The 16,525-nt window shown below is 44.0% G+C and overlaps 1 protein-coding gene across 2 annotated transcripts in view; it reads left to right on the top strand.

Moving 5' to 3' along the window:
• Positions 1-16,525, top strand: part of bcl2l1 (BCL2 like 1) — a 31,040-nt gene that overhangs the window by 1,847 nt on the left and 12,668 nt on the right. For both annotated transcript variants that reach the window (XM_041048367.1, XM_041048359.1), the window contains exon 2: positions 1,859-2,620. In XM_041048367.1, coding sequence (XP_040904301.1) covers positions 2,066-2,620 — 555 coding nt within the window. In that variant the 5' untranslated portion in view covers positions 1,859-2,065. The remainder of the gene's footprint in view (positions 1-1,858; positions 2,621-16,525) is intronic.

The following is a 16,525-nucleotide window of genomic DNA, read 5'->3' as shown; positions in this document are numbered from 1 at the left end:
GTGGGTCTTTATGTGCTCTGAGAGGCCGTCTCTGTTTCTTTTACTTGAGATTATAGCTAAAATAATCTACTGAACGTAGGTTTGTAAGACGTTGGAAGTTTTTTTGGGGGGGTTAATAAAAACTAAAGCAGTTTGCTTGTTTGGCCAGGAGCCAGCAGGGACCGAATCACGCTTCCATTGTGCTGTTACGGAGAGCAGCTATGTATTATGTAATGTCACCAGAGCTATTTGCATGGAGCTTCTTTCAATCTGCCTCACACACTAATTATTAGCTCCAAGCACTTATCAGCTTAAATGTCAATATTGTTATAGGAAAGGTCAGGTTTCCACACGATAACCAGCAGGCGGTGTGGGATCATCAGCAGGTCGTGTTCCTCCTACATCTTTCTGTGTATCTGCATACAGCAGTAAGGGACAGAGACAGGCAGCAGAGGACCAGGCTTTGTCAGACAGATGCCCTTTCATATCGTTTTTGTTTCAGGGATGTGGGCCCACTTAAACTCAATTTACTGGCGGCAGGATTCATAAATCTTTGATGAAGTAAAGTTTGACTATACATCTTAATAATGATGTCAAGCTGGTGCCAGAGTTGTGAAAACGTGTTTTCATTAGATAAAAATGGTTGTTTCTAGGGCGGCAACTTATGATAATTGGAATTTTTGGATAATTGGAATTATTTTCTGACCAGTAGATTAATCACTTGGTCTGTAATTGGTCAGAAGACAGTGAAAAAATCCTATAATAGTTTCCTAATGCCCACAATGATGTCATCATATGTCCTGTTTAGCCTAACCAACAATTCAAACATATTACATGTTCAGTTTATTATCTCATCAGACAAAGGTGGGCAGCAAATGTTTACAAAGGATGAGTAATGCTTGGGATTTTTTTCTCAGAAGTGACTTAAACCATTAATTATCAGAATCACTGATTTATTTTTAATTGATTAATCATTTCTGCTGTTTCCCTTATAGTGATTCTTAATCAAAGGTAACATGAGCGCACTATTTATTAATCGCCGTATCATTGGGTTCAACACTAACAATATTTTAGACGGTGTCAGCAGGTGCTGATGGACACAAATTTCATATAACTACTAATTAACCAATTAATATCTCTTTCCTTGAACAATGGTCATTTTACAGTTATTATGTGTACATTATTAATGATATAATCTAGGTATTAAACCCTGAATGGAAGCAGTGATGTGAGGCCATAAGATTCATGTGAATGAATGCATTCAGACCAACCTCCAACACAAAACGAGAACAACTTGTTGGATGCTGCAAGTGTCAGAGAAAAGTCAGTTTTATATGTAGTCTCAAGGGCATGTCAAAGTGTGACAGTATGCAGGTCTGTGTGTGTGTGTGTGTGACAGTAACACAGACGGCCTGGAGCTGAGATAAACAAACTCAAACTGGAGGTCAGAGGTCACTGATTAGGAGCTGGTGACTGTCTGCGTGGACCCTCAAGCCAGACTGTCCCTCTGATCTCTCCTCACCTAAACCTCACCTTCCTCACACCACCCCTCCCTTTGTCTCTCTGATTGTTTCTCCTCCTCTCTCCCTATCACACACCCACACACCCACACACCCACACACACACACACACACACACACACACACACACACACACACCCACAGACATATTCGCTTTACTATTGCCTCATTAATATCATTGCCATCTGCTCCATATGTAGCAGCCCAATTAGAGAGATACACTTTGACCCTACCTGTCCAAATTTAATTTGAAAGTCTACGGCCATCCCTGCACACTCCCCCTTCCTCACACACACATAGAATCACAGCATGCTCATAGGCTATCTAGACTTTGACCTTTTATTGTTGTCTCTCTACAGGGCCTGAGCTGATTTGTCAGCCTTGTGTAGGTTTGGTTTTCAACCCCCAAGTGTCCTCTGGATATCAGCTGACCATGGTGGTCTGAACAGAAGAAACACAGGGAGACATCGTGGCACAGTGTGTGTTCACTCTAACGCAGCAAGGCTCAACCAAGAGAGGAGCAGAGACGGACCGGAGCAAAGAGAAGAAGCTAATTTAAACACAAAATGTCTGAAAACAGAGAACTGGTGGTTTTCTACATAACGTATAAACTCACCCAGAAAAACTATCCTCTCAACTACATGAGTCTCAATGAGACTCCAAACAGGACTGATGGGGGGGAGGCAGGGTTGGGTGAGGAACAGCGGATAGCGACACACGCCAACGGAACATTTAACGGCACGAGTCCTGGGACCCCCCCAGCCTCTCCAGTCCGACAGCAACAGTTGCCGTCAACGACGAGCCTGGACGCGGTGAAAGAGGCCCTCCGGGACTCGGCCAACGAGTTTGAACTGCGATACGCCCGCGCCTTCAGCGATCTGCACAACCAGCTTCATATCACACCGGCCACGGCTTACCAAAGCTTTGAGAACGTGATGGATGAAGTGTTCCGGGACGGCGTCAACTGGGGTCGCATCATAGGGCTTTTCGCGTTCGGCGGGGCGCTGTGTGTCGAGTGTGTGGAGAAGGAGATGAGTCCACTGGTGGGCAGAATCGTAGAGTGGATGACAGTCTACCTGGACAACCACATTCAGCCCTGGATCCAGAGTCAAGGAGGATGGGTGAGTCTCAGCCACCTACACACACACACACATACACACACAGATAGCCCCTTTCACAGCAGGACCCTTCAATGTTACATGGTTCAGTTATGTAGGTAAAGTAAGGTAAACTGAGGTCACCTGCATGGAAACAGCAGTCAGGTGGGAAATAAGGATAAATCCTGTCCTCATTTTTTTTAAATAGTTCCTGAAATGTGTATGGATGCTAATGACTTTTGTCAATATGATAGAGTTTTTGTTTGTATGAGCCATTTTAGATTATCACTGTTACTTTGAAGGCCAGATTTGCTCACGTTTGTTGATGTCTTGTATGCATCATGTGCCTCTTGGTCAGCCATGTGCCATGTGTCAAGCAGAGAGGCTTGATTATCTGCATGGCCTGACCTCCAGTGACACTCTCACTATCACTGTGTGGGAGTTATATTTCACAAGGGAAAGAAAGTCCAGAGCATAGTTTTTATTTCATCATACATGTTGTGACTTAGCCTATGCAGATGGGTGCAGATAAGCCCATTAGTCCTACGTGTAAACTGTATCAGCCTCCACGAGGTTGTGACAAAGCACAGGGTGGGGTTGGCTCTGCAACTAGCAAGGGAAAAGAAACTTAAGATTAGATATAATAGAGCAGAAAAAGGGCCATCTGTGCTTAAAAACAGTGAAAACATAATGTTTGTTTGTGTGGTCAGCAGCTGGTTCAGCTGTTCTCTAATTGATCAGCAGCATGGAACTCAATGAGCTGAATCGAAGTGGGAGCTTAACAGGCTACATCAGGGCTTTGTAGCTCTCTGCAGCCTGCCTTGGGATCGAAGTCCTCTCATCACAGGGTGGGATGAAGTCCAGGGCTTTTACAGATAGCCCTTTGTTTTACTCCGGTCAGTTGATTGGCTCCGTGCTTTGCTGTTTTTTCACTCCACTATCTGTCCATTTTTTCCTCCTCTGCTCTGTCTGCACTTCTGTTATGTTCTTCACCAAGACAGCTGCACGCAGATGAAAGCTCTGTTTCTTTTCCTTTTTTTTTTTTTTTTTTTTTCTGGGGTCAGCTCGAATGTGGGCCGTCCTCGTACTGACAATGCGTGTGTGTGCGCTTGTATGTGCGCTCAAGAACTCATCCAGGACAGATAAGGTCAGCTCTTTTCCTTTGTGCCGACCATTTGATGGTATGAAGGGGAGCGAGAGCGAGGGGAGGGGCTGTTTATATGCGCTCCAGCGCTGTATAACGCCAGGTCGAAGGTTGATCCTATGAAAGCTGACATACCATTGGCTGAGTTGGGCAGACCGTGGCTTTGCTGTTGTTTGTACTGCAGACTTCAAATATATTTATTTATTTCAGTGTTGGACTGAAACCTGGAGATAACACAGAGCGGAGCGGCCTAGGGAGGATAACATTATGGAAGAAGGTGACAGGATAACATACTGATGTTAGTTGTTCCTTTGTAGAAAGGGATGTTGTGGCATCCTTCTTACCAGCTCCCGGAGGTCTGGTCTCATAAATACACTCATAAATACATTCTCCCATTCCTGGTGCCGATGTTTTTATCCATGCTAGCAGCGTGACTCTGAGGATAGGCATGTTGTGCTGTCAGTCTGTCGGTCCAGACTGAAATATCTCAACAACTACTGGATGGAGTGTCATGAAATTTGGTCCCCTGGGGGTTGAATCTTACTGGCTTTGGTAGTCACCTGAATTTTACTCTAGTGCCACCATAAGGTCAAAAAAATAAATTTATCCAATACTTTGGTTTTTGACCAAACAACCTGCAGAACTACTGAGATTCCAGACCGGCTGTGAGTTGGGTTTTGTGCTAATTATCAAGTGTTGCGAACAGGTTCAAACAAACAACACATGCAGAGGTTCCCAGGAGATCCTCTGGATGGCTAAAAATACAGAGTTAATTGATAATAATAGTAATTATTTAATTTGATTATTATTACTTTATTGTTTTGTCCTGATACCATAACAGCTGCTGGTATAGAAACAGTAAATACAATTTTAAAAACTGTTCAGGGTGAAACTAGATCCACGATGAGGCTTATCTAAAAGGTTAATCTAATTTCTCATCCTGACTACTAATAAATATTTTTATCGTCACTTTGATCACCACGGCGTAAGCAACACATCTGTCATGCGGCTGATCTCATATAGTTAAAATAATCGAGGCAACCACACACACTCCCCCACAAACACACAAACACATTTACACACTCACATAAGTGCGTTTGCTTGGCAACGAGTTGGGCTGAAAACACGAGTCGATGCTGCCGATGATGTAGCGGCTTATGGTTTGTGGCTTGCACGCCAGTGAGACTTAGACTCAGAGGAGTGAATGACTTCATCAGAAATATTGAATGGATCGGTGTGGACCAGTATTCTTTGGTGTGGTTTCACTTCTCCTTCCAATGATCAGCATGTTCTTGAGCACATGATGTAACTTCCTTAACCACCGAGCTTGGTATAACTAAGTTTTATTCTATTGTTGGTTCAGTCACCTGGTGCTGGGGGGAGAACTGGCTTGTTATGTATCCTGTGTTGGTTATTCATAAGCTGCCACACAGGGGTAGTTCCAGCAAGCTTCAGAGTTGACTGTACAATATGCATTTCATCTGGTGATTTACCAAGAGCCATATCATTTCTCTCAGTTGCATTCCCCTTTTTGTCACAGTATCTTTAGCTTCTCTTTTTTGTGGTTTGCCTTTTCAAAGCCAACCTAGACTTTCTCTGAAACTTACCATAGTCTCTCAGTAAACCCACAAGAGACTTTGTTGTTTTTCTTTCTTTCTGTCTTTTATTTCCCTCTTTCTTTCTTCCTTCCCTCCCTCTCCTGACGCCTCCTCGCAGGGATGAAGCACAGAGCCGTTGGCAGATGTTGGAACCTGGGTATAGCTGTGAGGCAGGTGTGCCCTTAGTGTTAGCTGATGAAATACTACTCTGCTCATAGCAGCAGCAAGGTCACTTTCCCCCTGTATCTCTCAGCGAGAAAGACATTCTGAGACAGAATCTCATTATGTCTTTACTTTTTTTAAAATATATACTGTTTGGAAAGGTTGTGACGGAGAAAGTAGAGAGGGCAGGACAGTTTGTTTGTGATTCAATTTGAAGCTAATGTTGACGTAAATTGATCAGTGTTCGTGTAATTAAGGGCAACATAAGGGTGTTTCCAAGAAGTTGGGAATTTACGGTAGTCGTCAAAGGTCTGCAATCTGACAAAACAGCATTACTTTCACAACCTAAGATCCTATTATTAGGGAATCAGAAAATTTTCTAATATTCCTGCAGATGAAAGCACCGTTCTGTATAAAGCTGAGGCATTTAGTGGACTGATAAAACATTACGTGGCAACCTTTTTGGCAATCAAATTAAGTGTTTCAGTTATTATTCAACCAAAAATGCAAACACTCTGCATGTTTTTCTTTAGCACGTATGATTTAATATGTCACATTTAGCTCTGTGATATTTTAATGGATATTTTCACTGTTTTCTGACTTCACCCAACTTCTGACAAAATGATTGATCCATTCATCTGCTCACCATCACCTTGAGTGGTCAATACTCAAAATAGTAGTTAATTGTAAGCCTCATTATTTCAGACTTTCAGCTGCATCTTCATTTTGGTTTTCAATACATTACCAAGAAAACAAGAAACAGAAACATAGAAACATTTACCACACACCTTCACACCTTTTCACAGTCCACATATGAGGTTGAATCTCATATGTCAGAATATTCCTTACAAAATGCCAATTAAGAAAACATGGCCATTAAATAAGTCTATGTAAACACCAGTAAGAGAAGGTCATGCTAGTGAAAAGCTGTTGTTGTCTTTAAACACTCACAGAGTGCTGTGTCCATGTAAGTACTCGTACACATAAACACACTCAGAGAGACAGCCTTTTGAGCTGGTGAAATAGTTGAGGTGACAGTTGAATATTGAAAAGTGAAAGGTGTTTTGCGCAGCAGAACAAATCTTGCTGTCATAAAAACTGATAAAGCCTCAGCCTAAATGATCCCGCTGGAGCTTATTTTGGAGCCTCCAAAGTCTAGGATGCTGAGATATTTGATAGTAGCTTGGGATGTGAGATAAATATGCTCGGCTAGATTCTCCTTCCACAGCCTGTGGTTTTTAAAAGAAATGCCGGCGTAAAGCCATATATTGTCAGATAATAAAGCTCCTTGGCAGACAGCAGAGGTAGAGACAGTGCCATCGACCTAATAATGCTGTTTCCAGCAGAGCAGGCGATGGCAGTGATTACTCAGTGGAGATTGAGCCGCCTCAGGGTGGGGGTACGGGGTTATTACCAATTATAGATGAATAATATGTCGACCTGCTACTGGGGGAAACAATGTTTTTTTCCCTCTGACAGACTAATAAAGGCTAAACTCATTTAGAAGAACCACACTGCCACGGTCTGGGGAAGCTTGGCTGGAGCTGGATGCGGGGCGGGGGGTGGGGTGGTGGGTGGGGGGCGCTCCAGTGCAGAAACGAGGGAAAAAAGAGACCATTAGTCCAGTGGTTCTGCTTTGTGGTGTCGATGGTCTCTGTAAGGTCAAGCAAAAGTTAACTACAAGGAAAATGTCTGTGAGCAGTGAAAGTCTGTCTATATTGCCTGGTTTCCTTGGCTTATTTTTTTATCACCTCTGGCTGTGTGCATTGCAGGTTGTTATGCCACGTTCAGCACTAAATGATTACTTAAATGATATATCTGGTGATATTCTATATTTTTTTTTTATTGTCAGGAAATCCTACGTAGAGACCAACACTAATGAACCGATCCTACTAACAGTATATATATCTTATATATCTTATCTGTCTGTGAGCTCCATTGTTGCCCAACGATTGTGAAAACACTGTCTCACTGTTGCACTGGCTGGCATGTTTCTTCTTTACCATGAACACACACACACAATAGTTTTTATTCATTCAGTGCTGCACACACCGTCCTGCTGCTGGATCAAAGTGCAAAGTCCCTCTTTTTCTCAGAATAAGTGGTGTTTACTAGTAACTACAGTGTCCAGCTGTTTCTGGAAATTACAAACAAACAAACAAACAAATAAAACTATAGGCTCATGACCAAAAGATTAACAGCTTCCATAGGAACCAAAGGGCTTTGGGCTGAGAGCCACAGACAGTGTGGGAAAGTCAGAGAAATTGACCCAACATATTGTTTGTTTTGACCTTTTCCATGCGAGTAGTTAAGACTAACAAAAGAAAATATAGACCATTGTAACATTAGCAGTGTTTTTATGTATATGTGTGACTGTGAACACATGCAGGCTGGCTGCATTGTAAAGTGGGTTAGACACTGAGGCTGTAATTAAAGGCCTGTGGAGGGTAAGTCCATTGACTTGTTTTGACAAGGGAAACACCTGAGCTTCCTTTGTGCCGTTCTCCTTGGCAGACTTATTTACTCTTTCACTCTCTCACCGTCTCTATCTCTCCCTCTCTCTCTCTCTCTCTCTCTCTCTCTGTAATTAACATGCACATAGGATAGGCAGTTAGATCCACAGAGTCGTCTGTCAGACTGCCCTATCGAAGAAGAGCAGGAAATCTCACCCTTGGGACCTATCCAGCCCGCCTCCATCTCTTTTGCTCACACACACACACACACACACACACACACACACACACACACACACACACACACACACACACCCTTCATCTTCTATACGTCTCTCCCTCTGTTTCTCTCCCTTGTCCTTCTGTCTCCTCTACGTTCATGCCTCCCCCTGCCGCCAATCGATTTTTTTGTCCCGTATTTTTCTATCTGTGCCTCCCCTCCTCCTCCTCCTCCTCCTCCTCCTGCTCCTCCTCCATTTATCATTTTTGAGCTCCTTTATTTCTCACCTTGCCTTCCCTCCTTCTGCTTTCCCTCCATCTCTCAGTCCTTCTATCTCTATTCTACACTACTCTTCAGATTATATTAGATAAACATATTACTGGTCAGACATGCTACATGCCTCATCAATCTCACCATTAACCCCGTGTACCCATGTTCCAGTGGATTTTCCCATGTTTGTCAGTTTGTTTATCAGAAACACACACACTCTCACATTTTGGCTGTAACACAGTCGTCAGGGGCTATCGATTCCCTCCGACTTGATCCCTGCTCGCTGCGCCCCCACCGCCCCCAACACCCCGCACACCCACCCGTGCAGCTGCCGCCATCCCTTCATCTTTGCCTTCATCTCTCTTTTCCTCCCTTCTCATCTCTCACCATCCCATCCTCCTCCTCTCCGCTTTATCGCTGATGGCTCACGTGTGGCTAATTAGGGAAGAGATGTGTTTTTTTCGCAGCCTTCTGGGTTTTGTTTTAAGGACAGTGTTTTTGCTCATCAAGCAAAGTTTCCTTAAACTGATTGTGTGTTTGTGTTTGTAATGGCACAAATGGCGCAGGGTGTTGTTGTCTACATACATTTGAGCGTTTTATTGTATGGTGTCGCGCTGCAGAGGGGACGGCGGCAAGTCAGACTGGTCATGTGACTACCTCAAACAAAGGACCTGTGGCCACATAGACACACAAAGGAATTTGCTTCACTGGCGTTTTAGTTGTGCCTACAGGTGTGTCGTCGCTTTGCAGGTAAAACCGTCGCTGAAAAGGACGCTCTGATCTAAAAGCAACTTTGTCTTTGTCTCATTCTTTAACTTGTGACGCACATAAAATCCCCCGCACACAGACAATGCTCCCACAGACCCTTTTTGCATTGGATCAATGGCGGGCACTTTTGTTCGAGCACTGTCAATAAACGCCTCTGTGTGGTGGGCGGCTCTATGCAGATTGATCTCTGCGTGTTTTCACATGAATGTAGCTGCTCAACCATGGATGCGTCTCTGTTGTTTTCGTATGCATGTTTAAGCTCACGCATTACTTTTTCAAGATCTGTGACATCAGACATATGCATATGTATGTGTGTCTGTGTGTGTGTGTGTTTGTATTCAATGGTGTATGTCAGAGTCACAGCTTGAAAATGGCAGCAAGCAGATTGTATGATTCAGTTGCCTCCAACTCTGTGACAAAAACATCAGGGATGTGTGTGTGTGTTTTTAGGTGTGTACTGATGGTGTTTACGTGAGTGTGAGCGCACGTGTCCTACTCTGTTTGTACAGAGGCTCTTGTTTGCCTTTAAGAAGGACTCGGTCAAACCCTTCTGGTGTGGTGTCAGGCGGCGGCTACATGCCTGGTTCAAAGGGCATGACAACACCAACAAATTGCTTACGTGGAGAGGTTTGAGTGAGTTATGTGACAGAGCGCTGGAAATTTGCAGGCAATTTATTATTGTAGTTCTTGTGCGTATACATGTGGATGCATATTTATTTTAGCTCATGAAGCAGGCAGAAGTAATTAGGGAAAGAGAAAGTGCCTGAGACCAGTCTGAGACTGTAAATTGATCACTACTCCCCTAATCAGTTCAGTATAAATAATAACTGGACGAGCAGCCCTGTAGACAACAACTCCCCTCTGTGTTTGTTTGTGTGTGTGTGTGTGTATGTGTGTGTTTACAGGCTCTGTCAGTACATCAGTTGGTCATGTGAAAGATGAGACCTGTAGCCCTGGAGCTTTACACACAGCAGTGAGACATGGGTACAGGACTGCATCTGAATGTCTTTATTTGTGTCTTCTCACATCCGTAGGTTCCACATCCAGATGCTATTTATGCATACGGCACAGATATCCAGCTGTGTAGTAGATAAGTGTGTGTGTCTATACTGCCGGCAGACTACAGAGTGTGGAGCTATTAGAGCGGCTTTGACAGACTGGTACGCATCAGACTTTCAGTGTAGTGCACCATTATGTGCCCCCCCACAAACAAGAAGTGTCTGGCAATACGTGGAAGCCGAGAATGAAGAAGACAGGGGTGGAGAGGCAGATGCAGCTGGAGGGAAGGCAGGCAGAGAGGAGGAAGAGGTTGGTGACTCAGCTCGTTGAGGATGCAGTATGCGGGCCAGTAGGTTACACTGCATGTATGGTGTGGTATACATTTCTATATGTGCAGCTCACATGTTGCATGAACAGCACAGCTGTATGTTTGAAGAGCAGAGTGAAGACGCTACGTTTGGATGCCTACGTGCTGCTCCACTTCTCCGAGGCTTAGCGGTGAAATCAGGTCACGAGCAAGTCTACCCCCCCCCCCCCCCCTCCTTCCAACTCCCTCTCCGTTCTCCCCTCTCCTTCTGTCTGCTTGTCCCCTCATTTTTTTTACCTCTCTACTCCAGCCCACATCCCCATGCTTCCTCCTGTGACAGATTCTTTTTTTTTATTTCTTCCGCCTTCTGTCTTCATGCAGCCGAGTGCAGAGCCTAAGCATCTGTCTGCATTCCTCTCCTCTCTGATTATGTTGCGTTCCTCTCCATCCTTCTTTCTATATCTGTCTCTTCCCTGCTCTCTGCTTTCTGTTTCTCTCTCTATGCTCATATCTGTGATCAGATTATGAGGCATATCATGGGATTAGTGGGTCTCATGGCATGTATTAGAGTGGGAGAGCTGAGGGATGGATAGAGAGGCTTGATGAGTATTTCATGGTAATGCAGCACCCAATCTCATATAGCACAAGGACTAAATGATGATAAAGAGCATCAAGGCCATCATCGTAATATTCATCATGGGCGTGTTTGAATGGCCAAGGGGGTAAAGCAATAAAGACGAAAGATACCTTCAGAGGCTCTGCAGTAAGAGAGAGCGGATAATAGAAAGAGGGAACAAAAAGCGACTGGTGCACGGCCTTTAGATATGCATCTGCTGCAGAAGTGATTCTGGGGAATTAGTTTCTTTCATGCCATTAAACTTTGTGGGAATGTAAAGTAAGCAATGGGAAGTGTAGTTTCAAGGAAATTCTTCTGAGAGCCTCTCCACTGCCACTTGCTCCTCTTTCTGTATGCTGTTCTCCTCATGGGTTTCCCCCTTTTCAGTTTCCAGTCATTTTCGTCAGCTTTTTTTTTTTTTATTTTCCCTCTGCAGCCTGTTTTGCTCTTGTTCTTTTGTTCTAGTTTCGTCTCATATTTCTTTCTTATTCTGTCCTACTCCCTGCCTGTCTTTGTGTCTTTCGTTCTGTCCCAGTCTGTCTGTTTCTGTCTCTTTCGGACAGATGGCAGGTTCTCAGGGTCGTGGTGAGGTGTCTGGGCGGGGTGATGGCCTACAGGGTGGAGGGTTGTACTGCTGAAGACCTCCAGTCTGAGAGAATCCCAGTCTTCTTCGCCTCAGCTACCTTGCTCTGCTCTCCTTCTCTGTCTTCACACTTTCCTAAGCATGTGCTCCCTCTGTCAGACGTACACACACAGTCCTGAGTCCTTGGCCTTCCTGCTGTGTCTCAGCGGTGTATACATATGTGTGTACGCGTGTGCGTTTGCTGACAGAATGGGGTTTTGTGGAGAGAAACACCCCCCAGAGTGGGGCAGAGAACAGATTGGAGTCTGAGCCTCCATGTCCTGACTCATTAATCTCCTCTTTAATTCATGGCCTCACCGCCGGCTCAGCACGTACATACACACACACACACACACACACACACACACACACACACACACACACACACACACACACACACACACATAGATACACACTCACATAGAGCCTGCTCCAAGGTCCAAAAAGAGAAGAAAGAGTACTTTACAGACACAGTGATGCTGGCACAAACACCATCAAGTGTCACCACTGAGGGGAGGTTTAATCATTTATTTTCCTCATTTTTCTAGTTTCCTTTCTACTTTTGGAAATGATCCATCATACTTCAAACTAATTCTGTCATCCTCCTGCACCCTCCCCTCAGCGCCTTCATTCATCTCATGCTTTGGATGGCTCTGATCAAGCCAAGAATGTAACAAGAGTGTGAAACAGCTTAATGGCTGATGGATGACAGCCTACCATGCAGGTTACTGCTTCCTGTGAAGCTGCTCGTCCTGGTTCCTGGAACTAATTGGAGCATTTATTTGAAAGTTCTGCTTTCTGGCAGAGGTCCAGTTTCCCATGAGGGTCATAAAGAAGAAGAATTTAGAAAGTTAACAAGTGTTAGTACACACCACTTTCTTTCAAGAACCGTTTTCGCAAATGAACTCTGGACGATATCTGGAGAAACAGGTCCAGGCGTCGTCTGTAGTTCCCCTTTCACAAATGTAGCACACAGCCAGAGAATTTCTGTGTGAGAGGTGAGGTGAGGGGTGCCACCTGGTTAGAGCGAGCCTGGTTAAACGTCATCCGCTCGCCCACTCGCTTGCTGTGAATTTTACTGGCAAGTGACCTTCATTACACATCACATATTCACTCACTAACTCCGTTGGACATTATCAGACTTTGTATTAGGGAACTGGCAGGGTGTCCAGGATGTCCAGTTCAGCTGAGTTGGACATTTGTGTGCTCACAAACAGGTCCTCCAGGTAATGTTTAGAAAAGTGTGTGTGTGTGTGTGTGTGTGTGTGTGTGTGTGTGTGTGTGTGTGTGTGTGTGTGTGTGTGTGTGTGTGTGTGTGTGTGTGTGTGTGTGTGATTCTGATGTACGTAGAGCTGCTACCTGTCAACTTGTCATTTAAAATGCCACGTTTTCTCACTCCTAGCAGCGCATCAGAAAAACAACTGGAGAGGAACCGCATCCAGTTCAAGAAAAAAAAAAAGAAACTCATTTATTCAGACTTAAATGTAAAACAGCTACATGAGCAATGGAAGAATTACTCCAGCTATATGAAACATGCACATTTTAAGCATCACGATTCAAAAGGATGCTCTCTTATTCAGGGATCAGCAAGTGTGATATGTATTTTTCATATTTTCCTCTCACACTGTGTGCATTTCCACTGTTTGACTCTTAGCTTGAGCAGTCTGTCTTTTTGGATTGGACCTGATCCCCCATTTTCCTTGGATTTTGCCGGGATCCTGCCCCTCTCACTATTATCCAGCATCTGCTCTTGTCACTTTCTCAAGCAGAATATGTGAACTGTGAGTTTTCCTGCATGCTGCTGCTAAAAGGGCATCAGCTAAAACCCTGAGCTGTAAGATCAGACTGTGCTACAGCAATGTCCTTCCCATCCTGGTCATACAGGCTCTTTGGCAGTCGGCCTGACTTCCTTGCCCCTGAACATGCCTTGGCAATTTTGATAAGCATGAAAAAGCAGCGGAAGGCCTTGAGGAGGAGCAGGAAGAGATGGAATTTGTGGAGATGACGAGGACACTGATACAGTAAGGAAGGAGGAACAGGCACTCGCATTGTTGTTGGTTTTTTTCTGACTGGACACAGATTTGATGCTGTAAAGATCGAAACTGACATGCAGACACTGAGCCACTAGAATAATAAAACTGCCGGTGGTAATAATGAATACAGGAATTATAATCACATGATGGTGATGGCAGTGTTGATAAGGATGAAGATTGTGAGGTTATTTTACATTTTAACTGAGATCAGTACTTTTTTGTTGTGATACTGAACCAAATTTAGCACTGTGTCGTTTCACAGAGACCACTGTGTCGAGCCAGTGTCTATTCTGTTTTTGGTCTGAATACCCAGAGATTTTAGAGTTTTAAAGTTTATCAAAAGTCAAGAACTGAAGTCTCTCAGAGATATGTGAGTATAAGTATTCAGAGCTTTTATTCATTACCTTGTAGAAGCACTTGTGGAAGCAGCTCTAAAGGCTTGATGGCCTTCTTGATCAAGTCTCTCCAGTCTTTTTGTGTCAGTGGGCTTGATCTGGATAGTTTCTCCTTTCAGGCTCAGTCAGTCCGTCTGTGAATTGCCATCCTCACGTCTCTGCACAGAGGACGTTCTAGTCCAAGGGTTCACGTCGGGGCTTTGCCCGGGCCATTCGAGGACATTCAGAGACTTATCCTGAAGTCACTCCAGCATTATCATGGCTGTGTGCTTTATGTTATTACTATGCTCAAAGGTGAACTTTTTTTCCTTTTGTAAACCCAAGTGCACCGTCATACACCTTTTACTGATGAGTGTCCTCCGTCACCTCTCCACCATAAAGACCTGACTGACCTGGATGTTTCCTTCCAGCAGGTTCTCTGCTCCTGCAAACGATCAGATCAGATGACCGGATATAAACTGTACCATTACACAATTTTCGATTGTAGAAATTTTGCTTATGGTTTTTATTTTGACAAGCACTAGCACAAGCACAACTGTGGGAACTTGTACACACCGGTGTGTGTGTGTGTTTTTCAACAGGCTTGTGCCACAGATGGTCTCACATCAAGATCTAAAAATATCTTATGAATAATCAAAGCAAATAGGATCCAACTGAGCTCAATTTGAACTGCCAGGGCAAGGAGTCTGAACACTTATGTAAATAGATAGATGTTATAACAATATTTATCATCCGCAAAGGTCGTTAATGTGATTGTTAGGGCGTGTGTTTGATTGGATTTATCCTCTCAAACTCAGGATGTCATTCAGCATGTGATTTATGTTGTGACGGTCTGTATTTCCTCAGGTGGTTTATCTCAGGCTTTAAGTTAATTTGCTTGTTTCTTCTCCTGCTGAGTCACTGCCTGCAATCCAGTGATCTGCTCAGGGACTGTTTGTTACAGTGTAAGGCAGAGGTCAGAGATAGTCACGCACGTCACATTCACTCGCTGTTCAGTGGACCTTTAAACGCACTCTGCTGTTGTGACATCATCATGTTTCATCAGCCAGAACATGGTGTCACCTCCGCATGTTGTTCTGTAAACAGTGTTTCATCAGTCACATGGATTCAACAGTGAGTTTACTCAATTAACGAAAATACACCAAGTGTTGTGTTCCACGCTGTTCTCCTGGCTCAGGGACACCGCAGTGCGTTTGTGTGTGTGTGTGCGTGTGCACAAGGCCGTGCCATGTTGGCCTGTACACATCCCAAGTGTTGCAACTTACAGGAAGTGTTGCTCAGCTACAGGCAGGACAGATGACATGTTTAAATGAGCCAGCTCCTTCTCCTTGTGACTCTCTGGGACCGTCAGGGTTTGGGTCACTGGCTTCCTGCCTCACCCCGTGTGTTTACATCCTTTGCCCGTCTCACTTTTGGGTTTCTGGTCCATTTCATTTATGGTTTCCCTTCTTGAATTTTTGTGAGTCAGTGTAACCACCACTCACAGGCGGTTGAACAAAGATGAAGGATTATTTAGAACCAATGTCCTTTAATACTGTCTTCAGTTCTAGGCAGCTCTCTTGTGGAAATAGATGTATTGTCTACAAAACAGTGAAGTAGTTTCTGGTTGGATTGTTTGCTGTAGAGTCATTCTAAAAGTGAAACAGATGATAAAACCTCTCCCTGTGCTTACATTCTTTCCTCTGTTCATTGACATACTGTTCAGATGTGTCCTTCACTGTGACTGAACAATCTGCCCACTCATTCACTCTCTCTCTCTCTCTCTCACACACACACACACACACACAGATACTTAGATATATCCTTCATAACACATGCATAGGGAATTCAAAACATTCTCATGGTAGTTTGGAGTTGCGTCAGCGGTTTAGGTTTGGCATTGAGAACATGTTCTGAATTGAAACCCACATATACCAGAGATGGGGGTTCTTTAAAAAAACCTGACAGTACAAGTTTAACAGCCAGGTTCAAAAAAAAAAAAAAAAGAATCAGATGTCTTTAAAAAGCTCAAAACACCAAACCCTACCTACATCTCAGTGTCTCATCATTAATCAAATACAGCCAATATTGATGAATTTATTCCCATGATGCCCAGCTCTACACAAAACATGACCTCCTACAAACATGACCTCCTCCTGACTGAAGGGACTGGTTCAAAGCTGGTTGATCTAGATTTAGATCCAGTTTCTGTCAAGTCATTGGTATTGAGAGGGAGCGTTGCACACATACGCACACAATCAGAGCGGCCCTTACGTGTGGAAGTGCATGTGTGTCCAGGGGGTAAGAGTCTTCCTCTCAGATTAGACACTTTGTGAGTTAGTCATACTGAATTTTCTGGAATC

The sequence above is a fragment of the Toxotes jaculatrix genome, chromosome 2, assembly GCF_017976425.1.
Source record: "Toxotes jaculatrix isolate fToxJac2 chromosome 2, fToxJac2.pri, whole genome shotgun sequence".
Taxonomy (NCBI): Eukaryota; Metazoa; Chordata; class Actinopteri; family Toxotidae; genus Toxotes; species Toxotes jaculatrix.
Note: the sequence above shows the minus strand (reverse complement) of the source record. Positions and strands in the feature narration are given on the sequence as shown.